General features: G+C 50.8%; 1 protein-coding gene across 1 annotated transcript; it reads left to right on the plus strand.

Moving 5' to 3' along the window:
* The first annotated feature begins 323 nt into the window (after nt 1-323).
* On the plus strand, nt 324-24,219 carry ash1l (ash1 (absent, small, or homeotic)-like (Drosophila)). Its single transcript, XM_067255360.1, has 27 exons — nt 324-463; nt 1,452-1,548; nt 4,318-5,112; nt 6,050-10,505; nt 12,114-12,843; nt 13,047-13,220; nt 13,367-13,461; nt 13,596-13,669; nt 13,836-13,881; nt 14,002-14,110; nt 14,618-14,824; nt 14,915-15,061; nt 15,879-15,987; nt 16,104-16,253; nt 16,671-16,741; nt 16,859-17,022; nt 17,234-17,386; nt 17,716-17,770; nt 18,106-18,238; nt 18,910-19,191; nt 19,281-19,367; nt 19,545-19,635; nt 19,907-20,045; nt 20,168-20,340; nt 20,564-20,730; nt 20,940-21,396; nt 21,645-24,219. The coding sequence occupies exons 3-27, from the start codon at nt 4,528-4,530 to the stop codon at nt 21,734-21,736; spliced, it is 8,946 nt and encodes a 2,981-aa protein (XP_067111461.1). The 5' UTR covers nt 324-463; nt 1,452-1,548; nt 4,318-4,527; the 3' UTR covers nt 21,737-24,219.
* Nucleotides 24,220-24,570: the final 351 nt, after the last annotated feature.

Raw genomic sequence — 24,570 nt, forward strand, 5'->3', positions numbered from 1 at the left:
AAGGCTAATACAGACACCTGTTAGGGCCTACCCCATGCAAAGTTTGTCCATTAATTATGCATTACAGACTATTAAATATAGACCACATTTTTCGAGACGAATCTCTATACTAGTTTAATCCTATTTTTTTCAGCACTCGTGTGTAGAAAGAAAATTCATAATAGGCTAGGTATCTGGGTATATACGTGCTATGAGGGAAAGTGGACAGTCGTGGCGTACGACATCTGACCTCCTCCCTTCCCCTCAATTCGTCCTCCTCCCCCTCCTCTGCCCGTCTCCTTCACTCCCCTCCCTCCCTCTGAGACTGAGAATGCCCGTGTTGTACTGACAGGAACGATACGGGCTGAGCAGACATGGAGGCCCGATTAATGAGTGAGGCTCATTCCGACACGTCTCGGCTCAGCTAACATTGTCTCGGAACGGAGTCCGATTGTGCCTGGAGATATCACGGATACCAATTACTGTGAGGAAAAAAAGAACAGGGCGGGGAAGAAGAAATATAGGGAGATCCATTTCGGGTCTCTGTTGATTCAACGCAGCCGCCATTTTGTTGACAGTTCGTGTTTTTTATAACGTAGAGAGCGCTGCATCTATTATTTTATCTATATCTTCTTTTATTCGATGTTGTACAATTGATTATTGAGATATTGCAATATAGTCTCTCGTCTATAGGCTGAATTAATTGACTCGCAAGCGGGCAAAACAATATTGCATCGTTAGCCGTCATAGTTCTGGCAGAATGCTTGCACGAGTCGTTAGCTACTAGAATATGACGGGATAGGTTCTGTAGTCACCCCGTGATGTGACTGCTTCATGGTGTATATTCCTAGAAACATTGAGTCTACCAGTTTATATAACATAGTTAAATGTGTTGTGTAGCTACACTTTGCAGCCACGTTGCCACAAATCTAGCTAGCTTGCTGGCTAAGTTATCCTCAGCAAGCTTGCCTAAATCATGATCGCTAGCCAGCTAGTGCCATTGATACAATGTAGCTCTAGCTTGCACAGCTCGGCTATAGCTATTGCCATTGGTTGAACGGTAGCTTGTTTCAAAATAAACGTCGTTCCTTCTCAAGTGACTTCATAATCTTAATTTTTTTTTTTGCTGCGCGACTTAATTGGTATTATTGCCGGCTATTTCAAAGGAATTTACTGCCATAACGCCAGACAGGACAACTTTCAGGTTTTGGCTCTCAAGCTTTGTAGATTTCCCCCGTAATCAACATTTATCCTCTGTCTCTGACAGGACGAAGGGTTTGGGGTCATAGCTTACCTTGATAACAAGCATGTTATTAGCACGATACGCTAATACTTCCAATGAATGATGTTTGCGTAGATTTTAAGCAGTTCTAATATTGATTACCCTTTTATATGTAAATTGTGGGCTTTTTCTATTGCCAAATCGGAATGGTATTTCACATTTCTCTCATCTCTGCGTTTTGGTAAATCAGCAGTTGGAACATAAATACTGTGGCCACCATGTTGATACGCACCAAGGGAGGATTTCGAGCCAAATAATGTGAACGCCGTTTTTGGACTCAGATTAAGGTGAGTGGATGAATAATGTGAAAACATTTGTTTTAAATTCTAGATTATAACAGTCTACAGCTGCGTGCACATGTGATTCATTTTGCAATGTATCTTGGTGGTTAGTCTACCCCGCACCCATTATTAGAGCATTGCTCGTTTACACTAGGTGATTTTTTTAGTGAACGTGTTTGATTCTTGATACATTGCATGCTGATGTTTTCAGTTTCACTTTGTCAACGGAAGGGCACGCTTTTGATAGCTCTTTAGATAACAGCAATTGTCGATGCAATGTCTCAAAGCCTCAACAATTAACAGGAGACATGTCCTGTATTGATGGATTTGTATTGCGTTTGGAACAGATAAGGTGCATGTAGCAAGATGTAGATTACAATAGACAACTGTCTTGCTACTTCACAATTGTGCCTGTATGTGGCACCTATATACCTAAAAAAAAAAAATTGTGCATATATTAGTCAGCACGATGACTGAAGATGAATGGAACATCCTGCATGGTTCACTACACGTACAGTAGGTCCAGTACAGTACTGACAAGTGCACCCAACTGGATGATAGGCGTGGGGGGCACGCGCTACCTCCCATGATGACGTCTGGCGTTTTCGGGGCTCCTTGTTAGGGCTGAGTCGTTCCTCTAATCAAATATTGCGTTTATTTTGAATCTGAGTAGAGATCAATGCATTATTAGAAGTATAAGGTATCTACTGTTTTTATTGTGACTGGCCACAGACAATAACATTGAGTGAGGCTATGTTTTCTTTGCGGTAGACAAGATGTTCAACCAATTGATTAGCCTGCTTGCGGACGGCTTTAGGTATTTTGTGCATGCTGAATGGTTTCAGTAACCTACCACTCCACTGGCCGAAGGGAAATCAGCAGTTATGAACAGCGTGTGCAAAGTGAGGAGGGAAAAGGAGGGGAGGGGAGAAAGGGGAGGGGGGCACATGAAGTTGTTTACTATGTTACTGTTTCACCATATTCTATTCCTTGATGTCATTCTGTCAGGATGTCCCAGATAATCTGAATAGCTATTGTATTACGATTATGCATTATTTATAATTTTGTGTTACTTATCTGCGAATCTGTCAAGATTAACTGTCTGTACCTTTATCAGGCACACTTATCCTTAGTAGAGAAAGGTTGGACACAAACTTTAGGAAGTCTTCTGGGATGTTGTGTGGTTAGATAACTAAAGAGAGAAAAATGTCAGGACATTCGCATACTAGATGAAGGAGTCATTAATGTTTTGAAGATAGAACTGTACTGAAAGGGAAATGTTTTGACTCCCTGTCTGGCGTGACTCCAGTTTCATATCAATAGCCATTTACATCTATAGCTTGCTAACACAGAAGCATATTTTTGGCATGAGTTGCTGTCCAATTAGATGAAGCACAAAAATTATGATTCATGTAGTAACACTTGAAGCCACAAGTAAGATACAAGAGAGTGATTGTCACCAAGTGAGAGGAGGACATTGAGGGAGGAGAGAAAATAGAGGGAAGGTGGGGATGAAATGTGTTTTCCATTAGTAGAAAGACGGCAACTTTGCTTTTGTTGTTAGTTCATAGTTGCCTCCCAAGTGGGTGAATAAGAAGAGGAAAATAATAGAGAGGGGGAAAAAAAGGTAGTGAGGGGAAAGGGGAGAGTGATTGGAGGGTTGGAGAAAAGAGGGAGGTGTGATCTGAGTGTGGTATGTGTAAGTGGGGGGGGAGTCTGGTAGAGTCTGAGGCGAAATGGAGTGAATAATTGAAGTAAACACTGAGATGTGGGTGTGGGTAAAACACAGGCCAGACTCCAAATCCTGGACCTCAGAAAGCAAATTACAGAGATTCCCCAGAAAACACCTTCTGCTGCCATTCTTGTGAAACAATAATCCTTAGTAAATAGCATCGTGACCTTCTGTAGAGTAGTAGATCTGACTCGCTGACTGCTATTTATTTATGAGGACTTACATGACTTTCTCTGAGGCACGCTCTCGACTAAGTGAGTCCTTTAGTGCTTTAGAGGCTGTCCGCATGCTTTCTCTCACGGGCGCTCATTGGCTGCTGCTGCGGGCTGGGGAAGGCGGCCGGATCCTCTGTCTCCCAGAGGACCCAATGTGCTGAGGTCACAGTTCTGAATCGCCTCCAAATGACTTCACCCTGCGAAAGCACCTGCTTGGGGCAAACCCGCATTAAATCACTCTTATTGGCTGAAGGGAGCGAACCATTCTCTTTCATTCGGTCCTAGAACACAATGAGGAACTTTTGCCGCACTAAACGTGCTGCGTTTTCACTTTTACTAATGAAGAAGTCTTTTGGGGGGTGGTTCATTAAGCAGTTTATCATAAAGCACCCGCTGAGGTTCGGGGTTGGGTGTTGAGCTCTGAGACCCTGGACGGTTGGGGGTTGTAGTTCTTAGGTGAGTTGGTCTAATTGGGTACTTGAGACTCATGACTACAACTCCATCCTGTCCCCAGGTAGACAGCCAGCTGTGTAAATAGGTCACAGATTGTTAGAGCCTGTGAGGACGGATGTCTCCGTCGTAAAAAGTCACCTATGTTGAAGGACGGTTTCTAAGCAAACAGATGATAAAACATGTTTCACCTCTGTGTCTCCTCAGCCATCATTAGCTAGGCTATGGGAGAATATGAAAGGCTTGTCCTACTCTGCGGTGAAAGTAGTTGAAAAGGCATTGTTGATGGTTACGGTTTCCTGTTCTGGTGACAGTTGACTAATTTTTTTAATGTTTTTATCTCTTCCCTTCCCTGCACCCATCTTTTTTTCTCCCCAGTTGAAGGAAGGAGAGAGAGGGCTGGATAGACAGGAAGGAAAGAACGCCACCATCAAACAAGGATTACTTTTCCCTTTCACCGTTATCCCCCCCTCCCCACTTCCCCTTTGCCCCTATCCCATCTCCTTCTGGGACACTGCTTTCCCCTAAAAACTGTACCTGGTATCCAAAACATCCCTCCCTAGTCACCCCTCACCCCCTCAATCTCTGATGGATCAGAGGATTCAGGGGGGACCTGCGACTCCACCCCCCCTCGCCAACACAGCCCCACCAGGGGAGCGAGAGAAGGAAGGAGGGGGTGGAAAGAAAGACGAGGAAGAGGAGAAAAAGAAGAGGGAGAAGGAGAGAGAGGGCTCCCAGACCGAGTGTGGGGCTGGAGGAGGAGCCTCGACGGACCAGCAGCAGTCTCCCCAGTTCTCCGTCAAGGAGACCAGCTTCTCCGAGGGCAATGTCAAGCTTAAGATCGGCCTGCAGGCCAAGCGCATGAAGAAGCCGCCCAAGATCTTGGAGAACTACGTGTGTCGTCCGGCCTTCAGAGCCACCGTCAGGCACAGCGGGCGAGGGGGCGGCCGCGGAGGCGGGGCCCGTGGAGGAGGGACCGGAGACGGGAGCCACCAAACTCCGAGCCCTCCCCATGGACGGGACAGGGAGCAGAGTCCCTGCATGAGCAGACCCGCCCCGCCATCCTCTTCCCTCGCCGCCACTCCTGCAGCCCCTACACCTCCACCACCTGCTCCGACACCTCCCAGCACTATGTCACCCTCCCCAGTGAATGGGAGCGCTTCAGCTAAAAGGGTAAGCAGCACAGCATGTATGAACATCTTAATTCAAAACCCATATCCCTGTCAAAGTGAATCCAGACTGAAGAGACTATTAGGGATTGCACAAGAGGCATCTGGTTCTGTTCTGTGCCAAAAAAAGTTAAATACAGTAAGCAATACTGAATCCAGCACATCAGTGAATTCCTTCCCCTAACTTGGTTTGATTAATGACCTCACACACGCTCAATTGTTTAAAAAAAATGATCTTATTAGTCTTGTGATTTTGTTCAACCATCTTTATCGCTTTTTGTGTTTTTTCCCCGACCTGTCTCTCGAGCCCCCCCCCCCTTCTCCTTTTCCCTCTCTCAGTCTCTCCATCTTCATCTACAATTCTGTGTTACCGTGTCCTCTCCTGTCATCCTCTCTCCATGTCCTTGTGACGCCATCCCCCTCTTCGCCTCCTACCTACAGTCTCCTTGCAGAGCGATACTCTCTCTTCCTCCTCCCCATCCATCTCTCTCCTTGTCCTCTTCTTCCTCCGCTACTTCATCCCTCTCTCCATCTCTCCCTCTCTGTCCCTGGTTTGACCCTTATAATCGGTATTGAGCTAAGGGGGAACCTCCCCTCTGGGCAGGTCTGAGAAGTTGCAGTGCTAGTGGACAGAAAATCTTGTCAATGAACTGCGATTTACACAGAGATAAACAAGACCTCACCGGATTGCTTTTAAGTCTTAGTCCATCAGATTGATGGATCGTTTGCGGCTTGAATAGAACAGATCCGATACCTTCAATGTGGTTGATATTTTTAGCATTGGAAACTACATTTTCAGACAAATTGGCTGTACACATGGTGACTTCAGTACATTTTCAATTATTAAATAAATCCTTGTCTGGGACTCTGGGAAGTGCTGTATCACTTTTACAGTGGCCTCTATGGCTCAAATGTAATCACTTGTCTTTTGTTGTTTTCAGGGTCTTCCAAAGATGGCTGGCAAGTCGGAGACGCAGAAGTCTGACACGAAAGCAGCGGCGTCGTTGGAGAGACCCCTCAATCTTCACCGCCCCTCAGCGGACAGTAAAACACACCCCTCCGGCAAGAAAACGCCCACTCCTCAACCCAACGCTCAGACGTCCTCCTCCCCTCCCACCCCCACGCCACAGGAGGCCAGTTTCGAGGGCGTGCCCAAACCCCCACAGTACACCTACAGCGGCGAGAGTCAGAGGGAGAAAGAGAGGGCGACGTGTCCGACCTGGGGCACGCCCACCGTCACTGAGAAACTAGCCCAGCTCATAGCCACTTGCCCGCCCACCAAGTCCGCCAAGCCCATCAAGCCCCCTAAGATTGCCCCATCTGCGGCGCACAGCAACTCAGGCTTCATGGCACCCACACCCAAGCAGAGAGACCGAGCTCTGGCCAACAGAGCCACTTACTCCAGAGCGCTCCACCTTGCTCCACCACCTCCCGTGTCACGTCCTCCTGGCCGGCCATACGGCTCAAGGAACAAAGACAGTGTTTCTGAAAAGCTCTCCACCCCACCCAGGAAGGAGGAGACAGAAGTGGTTGGTAAGTCCGGCAACAACAACAATACCAACATTAACACTCCAAACAACTACAACTCCAGTAACAGCAGTCGCAGCAGCAGCCCTGCGCTCACCTATGGCAACAGCCGCCTAGCAACCACTTCAAAGGAGAACAATGACAGCAGCAACAATGTTGGCACCAAGCCATCGCTGCCACAGGCCCGTCTCGGTCACTGCCCACCACACAGCACGTCCTCACCCTCTCGCATGTCCTCGTCAGCCCCAGAGCAGAGGATGGGATCCGGTCACCAGGGCTCCCCTGCATCCCAAACACACCAGGCCAGAGAGAACCCCTCCAAGGCTGAAGAGAGGGGGGAGAGGGAGAGGGAGCAGAGGGAGAGGGAGCAGGACAGGGACAGGGACAGGGACAAAGACAGCCCTAGAGACTTAACCAAAAACCCTTCTCTATCAGGATCAGGGAAGCTGGAGGGGAAGGAGAAGGGGGCGAGTCAGTCCCTCCTCAGAGTGGAAAGGGGGAAGAGCTCAAGCCCCAGTAAGCGTAGTCCTAACCGGGACAGGGACCGTGACAGGGATCAGAACAGGGATGGAGAGAGACAGCCCAGTGGGACCTCCAGTTCCCCTGTGTCAGTAAGACGCACTTCCTCACCACCAGAGACCGCTGAGGACAGTTCTCCACTTCCCCTCAGGGACGAGTCACCTGACTCGTCTCAAGACTCCCCACCAGAGCAGGACAGCAAACCCCTGAAGAAGCGCAGGGGCAGGAAACCCCGTTGGACAAGAGTAGTCAACAGGAATCCGAGGATGGGCCAGGGCAGCCCTTCAGACCAGTGCAAAACCACCATGCCTTTATCCTCCAGCCTGGATACACCCCCGCCCATACGCAGGCCCGTTGGACGGCCCCCAAACCCAAATAAAGTACACCCTGCCGCATCTCAGCTCTTTCCACCCAGGAAGAGGGGGAGGCCTAAGTCTAAGATGCCCAGGCTTGATGCCCCCACCCGTGGGCGTCCCCCCAACAAGCTGGTCCCTTCCAAAGTATTCTCCTCGTTACTAAAGTCTAAAGAGGAGCAGGACCCCCCTGTGCTTCACCCTGAGGTGGACTTAAACCCTCCCAAACCCATGCCCAGGAAGAGGGGGCGTCCAAAACGCCTACCCCCTACGTTGCCACAGGAGGGCCAGCCCCCAACCCTGGCTCCCGAGGCAGGAGAGCGGTTCCGGAATAAGGGAAATGGGCAGCTGATCATGAAGACTATCATAGGAAAGATCAACAAGATGAAGAGTGTGAAACGCAAACGGATCCTGAGTCAGATCCTGCTCGGCCCGGGATCAGGACCAGAACAGGACCCGGCCCGAGGGGCATGCAGCGGGGTGGTGGGGTCGGTGGCGGCAGCCACCCAGTCCCTGTCTTCACTGGCGGCGTCCTTCGGAGGGAAACTTGGACCCCAGATCAATGTGAGCAAGAAGGGGACAATCTACATGGGGAAGAGGAGGGGCCGCAAACCCAAAGCAGCGACAAATCCCTCATCCGCCAATCAGACGCCTCCCCCCGAACCTTTTCTGTCCCCCAACACCACCTCCCCTCTCCACCACCACCACCACCACCCGTCCCAGTCCCACCAGCTCTCCGCCTCCGAGGTGTTCCCCTCCCCTTCGCTATCCCAGTCCAGTGGGGGTCACAGTCCCGTCAGCGACGCCAGCTTCGTCGAGCCAGGGTCTGTGCACTTCCTGACACACCCACACTATGGTCTCTCCCACCACGGCCATCACTCCTTCCCCTTCCCACCCCCCACTTTCTCCGCCCCTAACCCTCGCACCCTCGGCCCCCTGGGTAGCACCTCTTCCTTGGCGATGGCCAACCAGAAAAAGTCCTCATGCCGTGGCTATCACCACCACCACCACCATTACAGGCAGCACTATCACTACCGCAAGCTCTCCCCTCCAAGGCCCCTGCACCCTACCTCCCCTGCCCCTCTCAGCGAGCTGAAGGAGGCCACGCCCTCGCCAGTGAGCGAGTCCCACAGCGAGGAGACAGTGCCCAGTGACAGCGGCATAGGAACAGACAACAACAGCACGTCGGACCGAGGGGAGAAGGCCGGAGGACCCGGTGGGCTGGCGGGCGTGGTGGGTATGCCACCGGGCAGCGGGGTACTGATGCCCGGGGTCATGGGATCCGCCATGGGAGCAGGACTGGGGCTCAACTCCCGGGGCAGACGGCGGCACTCGTCCTCCGTGCTGCTGGAGCACCCCTCCCCTACGCCATCTCCGCTAGGTGCGAGGTCGTCTCCTGACCCAAGGAGACCCCACCCGGCCACCCCAGCCTCCTCTCTGGTGGGCCACAAGGAGAAACACAAGCACAAATGCAAGCGCCGCAGCCACGGTTGCCCGGGATACGACAAGCTGAAGAGGCAGAAGCGCAAACGGAAGAAGAAGTACCTGCAGCTGCGGTCTCGGCGCCAGGACCCGGACTTCCTGGCGGAGCTGGATGAGATAGTTGTGAGGCTAAGCGAGATCAGGATAGCGCACCGCACACCGGCACTCAGGCTGGGAAGCGGGCTAGGCATGGCGGGGGCAGCAGGGAGGGTACCAGGGGTGGCTGGCCGGCCCGGCGGTGGCATCGGAGGGGCAGGTGGTCCCCCTCCGCATCACTACCTGCACAGGGACCTCCTGCCCACCATTTTTAGGATCAACTTCAGCGGATACTACTCCCCCCACCCTGCCTACCCCTGCGACTCTCTGCACTATGTCCGTAAGCCGGACCTGAAGAAGAAGCGCGGACGGCCCCCCAAGCTGAGGGAGTCCATGTCTGAGATGCCCTTCGTCCCTGGGCTGGGCTTCCCTCTGTCTAGCGGGGGTTTCTACCACCCCTCCTACAGCGTCCCCTACTCCTCTGGGCCTCTGGGGCTGGGCTACTACCGGGGCTACCCCCCAGCCAGTGCCCTCTACCCCCACCCCCACCACCAGGCCCCCCACTCAGCCCCGTCACACCACTCGCACCACTCTTCGTCTTTTCCCCAGCCCCCTCCGGCCTCCTACATGCACCACCACCACCCCTCGCACCTCCTCCTCAACCCCTCCAAGTTCCACAAGAAGAAACACAAGTACCTGGGAGGGGGCCGCTCCCCCGTGCTTTACCCGGCCATGTCGTCTGAGCTCTCCTTCAGCTGGCACCACAAACACAAACACCGACACAAGCATCGCGAGCGCTGCGCCGAGGAGGATGGCGATGAGGGTGGGGCAGCGGCAGGAGGAGCCGGGAGCCGGGTCGGCGTGGCAGGGATGCCGGAAGGCGGCGGGCCGGCGCGAGTGGAGCGTGTGGGCAGCAGTAGCGGAGGGATGGCAGAGTCCTTGCAACGCTGTAGGTTCGGACGAGACTCCACCCCCACCGCTGGCGCCAACAAACAGGCTGCCACCCCTTCGGCCAACTCGCCCTCCTCGTCCTCTTCGTCTTCCGCGGACAGGTACAAGAGGAAAGAGAACACGCTGTCCTGCTTGGGCCCCTCCAGACTAGCGCTGGGCAGTGGGTCCAGGGGTCACCATCCTGTCGAGTCCTGGTTCAGGATGGGGACCGGTTCTGAGGCCGACTATGCCAAGCTGTCCCGGAACCCGGCGGTGGGCCAGGGCGTGTTTGCTGACGGCCAGGCCGACGACCCTGCCGGCTGCTCGGACAGTGAGGATGACGAAACCCTCACACCCACGGAGGAGCCGGAGGACCCCGGTTCCCAGGAACCCCCGCACCACACCAACCTGTTCGCCTCTGCCCTGACACGTACCTCAATGAGGGGCGGACGGGGCCGGAAAGGAGGGGCCCCTGAGAGCGCCAGCTTCTCTCGCATGGAAAGGACGCTGATGAAAGAGCGCTCAACGTCCGCGGAGAGGAGGGAGACGGGTGAGTCACCACTGCGTCAACGATGTGTGTTTTTGAGTGAACTATTCCTTTAAAGAGGGAACGGTAGGGGTAAGCTATGGCATGTCTGTAGTTGGAGAAATTGAGGTGATTTGTAAGGGAGGCTCGATGCATTGGATTTCTAGGAAAACATTAAGCCCCAGCACCTATTTATAGCTTTGAAAGTTGATTTCTGCCCACGTTAAAATTCTTTGTGCGGAGTGGAAATCAACCTAAATTGAATTTGACATTGTCAAAGGTGACTAAATCGTGCACAAAAGAAATATCCCCAAAATAGTACTGCTTCTATTGCTTCTGGAATTCAGTGGTTTGAATGTGATTGGACGATGTCCGCTTAGCTTCAATGCTTGGCATCTAGGCGATACTGGCACAGTACCCATGCTATTAGTTGTGGCATCGATTCCAGGCTGAGATATTCATGCAGTGACCCCCTCCGTCCAGCACCATATGGTAGACTGGGAACCGTACCCCTGCTGAATCTGTGAGCTCTATACCTCTGTGTTGGCCTGTCTTTTTACAGAGACACACAATGCCATCGTCTGTAGAGTAGGCATAGTGTTGCCCTGACATTAGATAGCCCTAACTAGCGATTAAAAGCTTGGCAGCAGTATCTCCCCCCCCTCCCCCTAATTACTTCAACTGGCCTACTTTTTGTGTTTTTTTGAATGTCCAGTTTAGATTCTTTCATTTCCAAGGAAATAATGATGTTTCTGCGTGTGCTGCTGGGTGGTGTATAAGGCCCCTCTAGGCCCGTCCCTGCAGACAGATATCAGTATGTTAAGCCCCCCGCCCCCTCCTCCTAACAGCCCAAGTTTAAAGGCTTCATCTTATCCCTGTGCACACTGCACCTGCTTTCAGCAAATACTGCTGAACAGGTAAGAGTGAGCACCCTAGTAAGGATCCAGCTTCCTCAACAAGCAGACTGACAGAGATGGATGGGAGTGTGTGTGTGTGTGTGTGTGTGTGGTTCCGGTGATCGTGCGTCTTTGCTCAGTGTATGTGAGAGCGCAAAGGCACGTTTAGTAGAGGTCCCCTGGCGAAGTAGCGTGGTGAGGTGTCCGACCCCAGCCAGGGTAATCCTGGATTACAGCTCAGGATGCAGAGTCGTCCAGCAGTCAGCGCAACTGCGACCTCGAGGTAGCGAGGAGAGTCAGAGGGTGGCATTAAACGCACAGCACCGTCAGCCAGGGAGGGAAAGACGCGTCTGGGAGACGAAGCTTGTAGCTCCAAGTCTCGTCATCCTTGGGTATTATTAGGAGTGTTTACTGTGAGAGGACTGGACAAGTATCTTACTGTCTTATGTAATGTTTACGGAGAAGATCAGGAGACTACAGAGGGGTGCATTGTGAAGTCCAAAGAGTGATGATGAATCTTAATGGGCAGTGCGTCAGTGCTATGGCAATAAATTATCCAACCCCAACTACACTTTAATGAATTGCATTTTCCTTCTCTTTCCATCTCCACCTCTCTCTCTCTCTCTCTCTCTATCTCTCTCTCTCTCTCTCTCTCTCTCTCTCTCTGTGTCTCTCTCTCTGTCTCTCTCTCTCTCTGTGTCTCTGTGTCTCTCTCTCTCTGTGTCTCTTTGTGTAGGTTCTGGGTCAGGTGTCCAGACACGAGGGGCCCACTCGGCCCCCGAGAGTCTTGAGTGCTCCCTCCTCCACCGCCAGCACCTTCACCACCAGCACCACCCACCTCTCTTCCACTCCCACGCCTCCCACTGCGGCCACACATCCCCTTCCCCAGACTGCTGCCTGAACCCCTCCCCCCAGCACCATGCCCACCGGGCTGGGCCCCCCAAGCACAGCCTGCACCACGTCAACAAGATCCTGCGGGCCAAGAAGCTCCAGAGGCAGGCACGCACCGGCAACAACGTGGTGAAGAAGAGGGGGCCCGGACGCCCCAGGAAACACCCGCTGCCTTCCCCGCCCCCCTCGCCCCCACCCCCTGCCGAGGCGGCCCCGCCCAGACACCGGGAGAGAGGGGGCTCAGGGGGCCGCACCTGGGACGGGGACACGGTGACGGATGCCATCGAGTCAGTGGTCCAGGGCCAGCGTAGGAGGGGCCAGAAGAGGAAGCACTGGGATAGGGAGGGGGACGAAGAGGAGGAGGAGGAGGAGGAGGAAGGAGAGGGGGATGAAGGGGAGGAAGGAACGACGGACAGAGAGGAGAACCTCGGTGGTCTTGGCATGAGGTCCAGAGCTGGAGGAGGAGGAGGAGGGGGAGGAGGAGCTGAAGGAGGGGGAGGAGGAGGAGGAGGAGGAGGAGGAGGAGGAGGAGGAAGAGTCTGGCTCACCCAAGATGAGATGCACTGCTTTCGCAGGTAAAAACCACAGTACACTAACTTAATGGTGGCCACAGATTCATGTGTGGTGGCCTTCACATCACGTAGGCACTGACGTTTTGGATTCCTGCAAACACTAACCTCCATCGGCATTGCTAATATTAGAACATACCAGACGTTTATAGACAAAGAATTCATCAACCCCCGTCATCACATTAACCAGAGTCATCTTTCTATTTCAGTGCCCTGGAGGGGAAGCCGGATGGGCCTGCCTCCCCTGAACGCCCAGAACCCGCCCCCACAGAGCAAGCTCCGCCCATGCCTATAACAACCCAACGGGAGAAGAGAGCAGCCAGGCCTCCAAAGAAGAAGTTCCAGAAGGCGGGACTCTACTCTGACGTGTACAAGACTGCAGAGTGAGGATCCGATGACCTTTAACCTGCACACACATGAAAAAAAAAAAAAAAAGCCTTGTCACACATTCATTGATATTACACATCCACACATCCATGTCATCCAATTCATTGGTGCATCTTTCCGTTGTCCTCTGGGGGAATATCAGTCCACGCAGCCAGCTTCTGCAGCTCAAGAAGGAGAAGCTCGAGTATGTACCTGGGGAACACGAGTATGGCCTTTTTCCCGCTCCCATCCACGTCGGTGAGTCTTGCCGCTTCCTCCGAGCCCCGTCACGGTCGAGCTGAACACTTGACACTTGACACACAACCTCGCGGCTATTTCCAGAACGGAGCTACTCCTTCTCCTATTAACCCGTTCTCCCTCTCCGTCTCCAGGGAAGTACCTGCGACAGAAACGCATCGATTTCCAGTTGCCTTACGACATCTTGTGGCTGTGGAAACATGACCAGGTGATCCGTCTCGCTGAGTGCTCGTCCCCTTTCAAGCCAGAGAAGTGTAGCTCAATAGCCTCCCAGGCTTATAAAAAGATCAGTCTCCATTTCAGACACTTGTTTTGTTATGTGGTTACTAAGCGCTTGTTGTGTAATGTGGTTACTAAGTTTGTTTCTGTTCCAGCTGTACAAGAGGCCTGATGTGCCCCTTTATAAAAAGATCAGATCAAGTGAGTACTTTCCCGTTCAGGCAACCTCATTTAGACATAACGTAGCACCTGCATGGTATTCATCTGGTCTGATCTGCCACCTGCGTTTGTTCTGACCTTGTTGAACCCTGTTTGATTCAGATGTGTATGTGGACGTGAAGCCTCTCTCCGGGTACGAGACCACCACCTGTAACTGCAGGGCCCCTGAGGAGCATGAAGAGAAAGGCTGCCTTGACGAGTGCCTGAACAGGTGTGGACCCCAGTTAGCATAGCCTAGTGGCTAAGCGGGAGTCAGATGGCTGAGCGGTTAGGAAATCGGGCTACTAATCAGAAGGTTGCCGGTTCGATTCCTGGCTGTGAAAAAGAAATTACGTTGTGTCCTCGGGCAAGGCACTTCACCCTACTTGCCTCGGGGGGGAATGTCCCTGTACTTACTGTAAGTCGCTCTGGATAAGAGCGTCTGCTAAATGACTAAATGTAAAATGTAATCAAGCTGAGTCATGATCCATTTAGTAAAAACTGATGTTTTAGTCATGTTCAAGCTCATACGATGTTGGAAGCACCATGCACCAACATAGCTACCATGTAACGGTGTATTAGCCTGTGTACTGGAAAAAAAACGTGTTTTTCATTAGAGTTAGGATTGTGGTCTTTTGAATATCTTTTTGAGGCTATTCACAAACCATTACTCTTGGTTGAGTGATATTGATTGACGCCGTTTGTCCACATCCCATATTCCCGTCCCTCCAACCCCCAGGATGAGTTTTGCAGAGTGCTCCCCCAGCACCTGTCCCTGCATGGATCAGTGTGACAACCAGCACATCCAGAGGCACGAGTGGGTGCAGTGCCTGGAGCGCTTCCGCGCCGAGGGCAAGGGCTGGGGCATCCGCACCAAGGAGCCCCTGCGCTCGGGACAGTTCATCATCGAGTACCTGGGAGAGGTGGTCAGCGAGCATGAGTTCCGGTAAGGGATTGGCCCGGTACTGAAGGATTTATGGATATTGGTATTGATGTCTAGGAGTGGTGTCTTAATGTGCCTCCCCTCCCCTCACAGGAGTCGTATGATGGAGCAGTACTTCGCCCACAGTGGCCAGTACTGCCTGAACCTGGACAGCGGCATGGTGATCGACAGCTACCGTATGGGCAACGAAGCCCGCTTCATCAATCACAGTTGCGAGCCCAATTGCGAGATGCAGAAGTGGTGAGTGGGCAGGCCGTGACATTGGGAGTCTGAGTCCCAAGTAGTCCAGACACAGACTCGGTTTTCTAATGCTTTAGTGTTCCTGGTAAATCTGGCCCCTTAAGCCCCTGGCAGTCGTTCGTCTGGGTTAGTCACGATAGCCTGATGAGATCACCCTGGCTTGTCTCTGCAGGAGGCTAAGTGCTTTTAAACCATTCCACTGAAATAAACCAATCGAGTGATCTACGAAGCATTTCAGCCCCTGGTTGCCCTAAAGCCACAATCAGCAATCATCCGTCCAAGATCCTGCCTGCCGTTTACTTAGAACAATAATGCCCAAGGAGAGAGACACACACCATTTAACCCCTGTGGGCCTGAACTCAGACAATTAACAATTACTGAGACCAAAGAGTCACACCTGCCACCCCCCCTCCCGTCCCGTACAGCGAGGTTGGTAATCTAGGACAACGGCCTCACCAACGCTCCGTTGGGGCGGAGTGCAGCGGGGCTGGCCCCGAAATAAGATATACTTACAAGGATGGGGAGAGAGGAAAGATTTTGAGCAGAAAAGTGTGGTGGACCTCCGAGCCATCCATCTTGTCAGCGAAGAGCGATTATGCGTAGTAGGACCTCGGACACAGCTGTCGTGCCCTGAGACAATGTGCTGAAGTGGCTTTTTTCCTTCCTCACACAGAGAATAAATGCAAAAACTCGTCAAAAGGGGCATGTGTAGCATTGCGGTGTGCCAAAGAACCCACATGGCATAAAGAGTGTTGTTCAGCAATGAGCTGTGCGTGTCCCATCTCGGGTCTCACCTTGTGCTCGTCCCCCTCCCCAGGTCTGTGAACGGGGTGTACAGGATCGGACTGTTCGCCCTGAAGGACATGAACAGCGGAACGGAGCTCACCTACGACTACAACTTCCACTCATTCAACACAGAGGAGCAGGTGACACACGCACGCCAGTGATATGTTGACTTCTGCCCAACTTTGAGATCTTTTTATTTATTTATATTGTACACAATTTCATTCTTCCACCCCCACCTCTATTTCTCTCGCTACAGCAAGTGTGTCAGTGTGGCTCCGAGGGCTGCCGGGGTATCATTGGAGGGAAGAGCCAGCGAATCAACGGCCTGCCTGGCAAAGCGGGCGGAGCCAGGCGGCTGGGTCGACTCAAGGAGAAACGCAAATCCAAGCACCAGCTCAAGAAACGAGTGAGTAAAGAGGGAGAGTGAACATGTGTCCCACTTGCACCATGTACAAGACTTGATGGAGCCAGACATTTATTTCAGACTGCAGTTAGATTTTTTTCCCCCCAGTGTTGAGGCTATCAAATGCTATCCACCAGAGTTTGCAGTTCAGTAAGCGGCTGTCTCATTAAACAAAGAGCTCTTCTGCTCAGCTCTAGTGGAATCTCAGGTTCTGTATGTATATAGGGCATGAGTGTTTAATGTCTCTAAGGAGCTCATTGTGGGCCGCACGGTTTCTAAAAGAGAGAAAAAAAAGTGACACAAAAGACTTAAACACTAAGAGGAGACTGTGTGACAGACGACAAGAGGATCAGCTTTCATCCACCTCTAACTCCCTCTCTTTCCTCTCTCTGCTTTTCCCGTCTCTCTCTCTCTGTCCAGGAGGAGGAGTCAAGTGACAGCAGCAAGTTCTACCCTCACCTACTCATGAAACCAATGTCGAACAGAGAAAGGTGAAATATAGACACACACACACCTCCCACACAGATTGTCAAACACAATCTGGGTCAACTCGCACACCAACCCACACCCAGGGGCACCGGTGAGACTGTGCCGTGTCTCTCTCCCAGGAACTTTGTTCTGAAGCACCGTGTGTTCCTGCTGAGGAACTGGGAGAAGATGAGAGAGAAGCAGGAGCTGCTAAAGAGGGAAGGAGAGCGAGAGCGAGAGAGCAGCCTGTCCATCTACACGCGCTGGGGCGGAGTCATCCGCGACGACGGCAACATCAAGTCAGGTGTGTGGGTGTGCAGGGGAGAGAGAGAGGGAGAGAAAGGGAGGGGTACGGGAGAGAGGGAGACGGAGAGGGAGAGATTGCCCCACCCATGTTTGGTCCAAAGTATTTGTTGATGCTAACAATTTGAACTAGAGTTTTGCATGCAATACCGCGTGAGCGTGATTTGGAACGCAGACTCAGTGGGCGTGTGTGTGTGTGTGTCCCGTTCCAGACGTGTTCCTGACGCAGTTCTCGGCGCTGCAGACGTCCCGGTCGGTCCGCACGCGGAGGCTGGCGGCCGCCGAGGAGAACACGGAGGTCACGCGCACCGCTCGCCTCGCGCACATCTTCAAGGAGATCTGTGACATGATCACCAGCTACAAAGGTCTGTGTACACACACACACACTCTCGCACACACAAGCCAGCAGTTGTGAGTAGTTTTAGTTCCGACAAATGAGAAAGAAGTTAATTCTGAACTTGTGTGTGTGTGTGTGTGTTGTGTAATGAAACTAAGACCTGAAACTAACAGTTACAACAGGACGTTTTTCATGGGCCTGTGACAACCACAAAGCCCGGCCCATGCTTTCACACTGTGGAGTTGACTGCAGTGTTTCTATGGACTGTTTGTGATGAAGGTCCATGACACAGACACGAGAAGTCAGCAACAGCTGGCCAGAATTGAACTTTTCTTCTTCTTCTCCTTCTTGCTTCAGATTCTGCTGGTCAGACCCTTGCTGCTCCCCTGGTCAACTTACCCTCAAGGAAGAGGTAACCCAGCCATGTCCTTAATACATTCTTCCATACTGTGCACCTATAGGTCAGTGCTTGAAATGGGACAGTTTAAGCCTTCATCCATGTCTTCTAAAAATACATCATAATGCATTTGTAGTTATTTTTCACTTTTCATTGTTTGGGGAATCTCAAAGTGCTACATGTTTTTTTAGAAAGCTATCACACAAGAGATGAACAGCAATAAAGAGATCAATAAAAGCATTTTCAAAAGTGCACACATATGTAAGTGCTGTGAAGGATAAGCCTTCTTAAAGAGAAATGTTTGAACGGTCTCTTCTACTATCGTCTCTAACGTGTGTGTGTGTCTAAAGGAACTCGCAGTACTACGAGAAGGTGTCGGACCCACTGGACCTCAGCACCATTGAGAAACAGATCCTCACAGGCCATTACAAGACCGTGGAGGCCTTCGACACCGACATGCTTAAAGTGTTCCGCAACGCTGAGGTGGGTCTCCCTCCCCTCTCCCTGTCTGTCTCTCCCTGTCGCTCTCTCTCTCTCCCCCCCCCCCCTTGGGATGAAGCCTTCAAACCCTCCAGTCCCTCTCTCACACCACACACACTTCCTGGCCTCCTTGATTTACATTTGTTTTGTTGGGTAGCTGTTTAAAGCAGTGCCACTTATATCCTCTGAAGAGTACTCAAGCGTGCAGTTGCTCAAGTTTGAAGTGGATCTTCTTTCTGGAAAGGGGCTCTGATCCTCTCTGTCAAAACCACTCGGGGGTTTGTGAAGCACCCCCGAGGGAACGTGCGTCGTTTCAAAAGTTTGACTCGGATTGTAGCCCAGCACGGCGTGAGATCCCACAGGCTTTGTTCTGCGTGTCGGATGAGGTTTCTTTGCTGCGCCGTGTCGACTGGAGCTCCCCTTAACCTGAAGCCTTAACCACCCTCTTAACATTTACATTACATTTACATTTAGTCATTTGCATTTAGTCATTTAGCAGACGTTCTTATCCAGAGCGACTTACAGTAAGGGACATTCCCCCACGAGGCAAGTAGGGTGAAGTGCCTTGCCCAAGGACACAACGTCATATTCACGGCCGGGAATCGAACGGGCAACCTTCTGATTAATAGCAAGATTCCCTAACCGCTTAGCCATCTGACTCCCCCTCTTAACAGAAGTACTACGGCCGCAAGTCGTCGGTGGGGCGCGACGTGTGCCGCCTGAGGAAGGCCTACTACAGTGCCCGCCACGAGGCCGCCGTCCAGATCGACGAGATCGTGGGCGAGACGGCGAGCGAGGCCGACAGCTCCGACTCCCAGGAGCGGGACCACGGGCACCACCACCCCCACCACGCAGGGGGCGGGCCGGGCGGCCACGACAAGGACGACGACGTGATCCGCTGCATCTGCGGCATGTACAAGGAGGAGGGCCTGATGATCCAGTGTGAGAAGTGCCTGGTGAGTGGCCAGGGCTGGGGAACCCACCGCAGGGACGTGGGATCAACTCACTGGTAGTTTCATCCCCATCAAATGTGTGTGTGTTTCAGGTGTGGCAGCATTTTGACTGCATGCGCCTGGAGACGGAGGTGGATCACTACCTGTGTGAGCAGTGTGAGCCCCGAACCGTGGACAGGGTGAGTGAAGTGTGCCCCCCCCTCCTTATTACACAACTTATTATGAAATTGCAGTTATTACACCATTGCATCGAAGAAAAAATCGCAATTGTGACATGACATCCATGACATCCATCCATACAAACACCAGTCCTCATCTTTCAACTTCCTGTTTCCTGTCCACTGGACATCGTACAGGAAGTTCCCATGCTGCCCCAGCCCAGCTATGCCCAGTCCGGCTCCATCTACTACATATGCCTGCTCAGAGATGAGCTGCTGCTACACCAAGGTAACCGTGGCAACCTCCACCTTTGGCCCAAGCACTTCCAGAAGAAATAAGGGGGCTTAATGATGCTTTTATGGTTCCATGGCAGCAAACAGCCTCGCCCGTCAAGTGCCCTTAAGTAAACACTAAGTGGCAACATATGGCATATTCTAATGGCGTATTCTCTATGTGAGGCACAGCCTTTGCATGCATGATCTATGTGAAATCGTCAGTTGTGTTGTGTCCATCATGAAGAAATCTCCTTTTCCTAACGCCTGCGTGTGACCCTGTGCAGGTGACTGTGTGTACCTGATGAGGGACAGCAGGCGCACGCCAGAGGGACAGCCAGTCCGCCAGTCCTACCGCCTCCTGTCCCACGTCAACAGAGACAAGCTGGACATCTTCCGCATCGAAAAACTCTGGAAGAGTGAGAAGTACGTTGGTTTTTATTCCCGAAAATGATATACCGTAGATACATGATTCAGGCTTCGGTTCATTCAACGTTGGTCGTAGTATCCATCGTGGGATTCTCTGACTGTCTCTGTCGCTCTTAAAGGGGGGAGAGGTTTGCATTCGGCCACCATTACTTCCGGCCCCATGAGACGCACCACTCTCCCTCCCGGCGGTTCTACCAGAACGAGCTGTTCCGGATGCCTCTGTACGAGATCATCCCCCTGGAGGCGGTGGTGGGGACCTGCTGCGTGCTCGACCTCTACACCTTCTGCAAGGGTGAGACTCCACCCACGCCTTCTCTCCTCTTTCTCTCTGTCTCTCAAACGCGACCACCCATTTCCTGACGGACCTTCACCGAATCACACTTTCAAAGTCACTCGTAAGTGTGCATACTCGCACACTTCTAGGATCAGGCCCGGGAGTGAGACCCTGGTGTTGACACACGGGAGTGGTCGACGTGATCTTGTGACCCCTGACCCTGTGCGTTTGGTCCCTGCAGGTCGGCCGAAGGGAGTGAAGGAGCAGGACGTTTACATCTGCGACTACCGCCTCGACAAGTCGGCCCACCTCTTCTACAAGATCCACCGCAACCGCTATCCCGTCTGCACCAAGCCCTATGCCTTCAATCACTTCTCCAAGAGGCTCGCCCCCAAGAGAGACTTCTCGGTAAGCCAGAAACGGTTCTCAGACAGGCCGGGAGGGACTGAGGATAACCCTACCTTTTTTTTTTTTTTTTTTTTTTTCCTAACAAGATGTTAATGGTGTGACTGAACTCTGTTAGAACTTGATTCATCTGTGCCAATATTACTCTTGCATGTCCGATTTGGCAGTGGGGGAATTAAGTGTTTTGTTTTTTTTCTTCAACCTTCCACCAGCCGCACTACGTTCCTGACAACTACAAGAGGAACGGGGGGCGCTCGGCCTGGAAGAGCGAACGTCCCAAAGGGGTGGGAGGCTGTGAGGAGGAGGCTTCCCCTGGCGACAGGGCCGACGACTTCCGCCCGGAAAACGAAGACGGACTGAGAGGGGAGGCCGACGCTGAGCCTGTGCCCGAGGACCCCACGCCCCCGCCCGTGCCACCCCAACAACCAGAGCCGGCAGAAACGGGGGAAGGAGAGGAGGAGGAGGAAGAAGAGGAGAGCCGGGAAACGGAGGAACACAGGGAGCTGGAGGAAGGAGCGACGGAGAGGGGAGGGGAAATGCTGGAGCTCCCGTCCTCTTCCTCGTCATCTTCACCGCTGCACCATGCAGGCCTGGGAAAGAGGGAGGCACAGAGAGACAGACTGAACAAGATCCTGCTGGACCTGCTGCACAGAACACCCAGCAAGAATGGTGAGGGAACAGGTATAGTGGCAGAGGGGAGGGTCAAAACATCCAAGGGATGTTTTTTGGAATGATCATTTAAAGTAGGATTTCAACCGTTATTCATACCTCAAGAGTGGGCTAGTCATCTTTAACTTCAGTGGCCACCACTCTCCCACCCCCCACCATGCTGCGAAAAAACATTTCCCGAATGATTTGAACCAGTTTGAAGGGTTTTCCAAACCATGTCTAATAGTTCCTCTCTTTTCTGTGAACAGCTATAGATGTCACCTATCTCCTAGAGGAGGGTTCAGGGAGGCGGTTGCGCAGAAGGACGCTCGGATTTGGGGATTTTGTGGGGAGGAAATGATGTCGCCACACGCCGGGCCAGACGAGCCAGTGCCCCTCACATTGTGTGGGAGTGCAAACACACAGAGAAGCCAGACTGGAGTAATAGGAGAAGATGCCATTTCGAAAGACGGGGAGAGACCAAGATGTCACCAAGAGATGGGAGTTCACCACAGAGGGGAACACGCTCCGGAGACCCCCACCACCCTTAAGGCTTAACTCTCCCCCAGACCTGTACTCAAATCTGTAACTGGACACAGCGAAACTGAGGAGCGGTTCAAAGCCCGTGAGTCCAGTGACGATCAACGGTTTTTGGTTCACACTTCTCAGGGGAGAGGACCCAGACTTACTGAAGTACGATGCAAATGTGTTCCCTTTTTTTGTAATTTTATTTTAATTTTTTTACATAGGATTATGTATGTACCCCATGCACTTAAATGCATTGAACAAAGACGGCTTGTTCACTCGTGAAGGACGATGGCTGAGGTGTTGCTATGTCGACAAACATGGCTAAAGGTGCGACCATGAGTCAGTTCATTTCAGTGAGTGGCGGAAAGGAGAAAACGTGGTACTGAGTGTGGCTGTAAGACACGGTCATAGACTCTTATGGACCTTTTTTTTTCTTCCCCTTTTTTTTTTTTTTTTTTTCTTAAGACCATCAATTGGGAATGAGAATACTGGAGACTGGCGCCCTCTAGAGGGACTGGGTGATAATTGGAGAACCTCAACGTTAGCCACATGAGAACTGAACCTTCACAGAGAAGGCATAGGAGTGACATAGGAGGTGCAGTGTATGCATACACTGTGCATACACTGCCGATGAACTAGGAGAGAAGCTAGGAGGAGGTTGGTCAACTGCACTTTGGTACCAAGGAAATCTTAAGCTCCCTGTTATGTATCAATGAGACACTAACTCTCTTACAGTATTGGATGATGCAGTCTGAAAAGCAAGTTTATAATAAGTATCGTATATTATCTTTTTCTGTCAAACTGTAGTAAATACTTTTAGGAACAGTGAAGGACCGGGGAGTTGTGTTTGCTAGAGAGTGGCTGGTGTTTTTTGGGAAGATAAGAGTGTTTGAGCGCTTAGTCAGTCAAAGTGTCTTGTTCAGTTCGTGAGGCAGTCAGCTTCGCCCCTCTTTCTAAAGTACCTGATTCACCAGCTTAACTAAACCAGGCGGCGGAACACTGGCTCTTACTGTAACGCCTTAGAACGCCATGGTCCCCGACTGCCTTGCGTGAGTGTGTGCGTGTGTGCGCACATTTGTGTGTCTGTATCTGCCAGAATTCTTGAAGATATAAAAAAATAAAAACAAAAAAATTAAGGGCTCGATGGCAATTAACAGTTTAAAGAAAATTATGGAAACAATAGGTAACATGAAATGTATCGTGATGGTCATATTTTCTTATAATCTGTGGGGGTGGGGGCTATATCAGAAGGGATGGATTCTAGTTTTTTTCCTCTTAATTGTGTTTCTGGTTGCCATGGAGAATGTTTTAAATAACTTGTGAAATTTGATGAGATTTTTCCTAAAGCCTCTGTGAAAATGGGGCGGTCAGAGAGGTCCCATCTAGATAAAACTGACATACAAATGACAAGAATGAGAAAGAGAGGGGGGAGGGGGGGGAGGAAGTTGTACAGTGCCAAGTTATGTATATACAGACTGGGATTACGTGAGAAATGTCTCCAAAAGCAATATCTTGATAAAGGATTTTGTGTATTATTGTATTGTACAGGACTCAGCCCTATATGTATTATGATTATTATAATATTATAATTTCTGCCATTTGTATTACTATAATCAAGACACTCAAGCTTGGAGGAGAAGGAAGTGGAGTTTTTGTCCTGTAAATCGCACCACAACTGTCCTAACTGAATGACATAAAAACTGAAACAAAAGAGTTTTTGTTGCCTAAAAATAAATTGATCTAATGTACTGCATGAGCAAGAGGAATGTCGACCAGACTTCATAGAAGGCATTGGGACACATCAGTGACATTGAAAGAACATCTGTCACTGTATTAATATTAATAATAATATTATTTCTTTTTGAGGAGAAATGTGCTCCTCGATTTTTGCTGCAAAGTGTTGAACACTAAAAAAACAAACCAACATAAAAATGTTATGATATTTTGAAAGATGACAGATGTAAGACTGTCAACTCAATATCACGTTCTTACTTCTTTTTTTCTTTTTTTTTCTCAAAATATGGTTGTTCTTTTGTGATAGCGGTCATAAATATGATGCTTGTACTTGTATTTGTGTGTTTTGTGTGATTTGTTTAGTTATTTTTAGACAATCACAAAATAAGATGCAAGCATTGTAAATGGCAGACTGGCAGACATTTTGTGATGTGTACAGTTTGTCAAAATTTCTTCCACTCGTTCAAAGTTTGTAATTATGATTCTAAAGTCATGAAAATGCTGTTGGTTTTTACTTTTTGTTTTATATTCTATTTGTTTTTTGTTTGTTTTTTAATAAAAGCACTACATTATTGTGAATAATTTGGCGGTGTTGGCTTTTGTCTTAATTATGGTGAGTTTACGTTTGAAAATTCCATTTATTCTCATTAATTTGGCTCGACAACACTTGAAGCCTGCAACTGGCAGGCCCCATGATTATACTAGTATTATCTTGAAAAATATGAAAAAGACCAGTAATTCTATATGCCCTCACCGACCTTCTGCTTTCTGTGACCTTATGTGGGAAAATTGTTAGTAAAGCGATTTTAGTTAAGTCACAACTTTACCCCATAGCATTTTGTCTCGTCATTTGCGTCTTTCATCAAGACCTTGCGCTGAAAGATCATTTACCCAGCATCATAGAGCTGGCCTATTATCAGTAATCTAATACGA

The sequence above is a fragment of the Osmerus mordax genome, chromosome 18 (genome assembly GCF_038355195.1).
Source record: "Osmerus mordax isolate fOsmMor3 chromosome 18, fOsmMor3.pri, whole genome shotgun sequence".
Lineage (NCBI taxonomy): Eukaryota > Metazoa > Chordata > Actinopteri > Osmeriformes > Osmeridae > Osmerus > Osmerus mordax.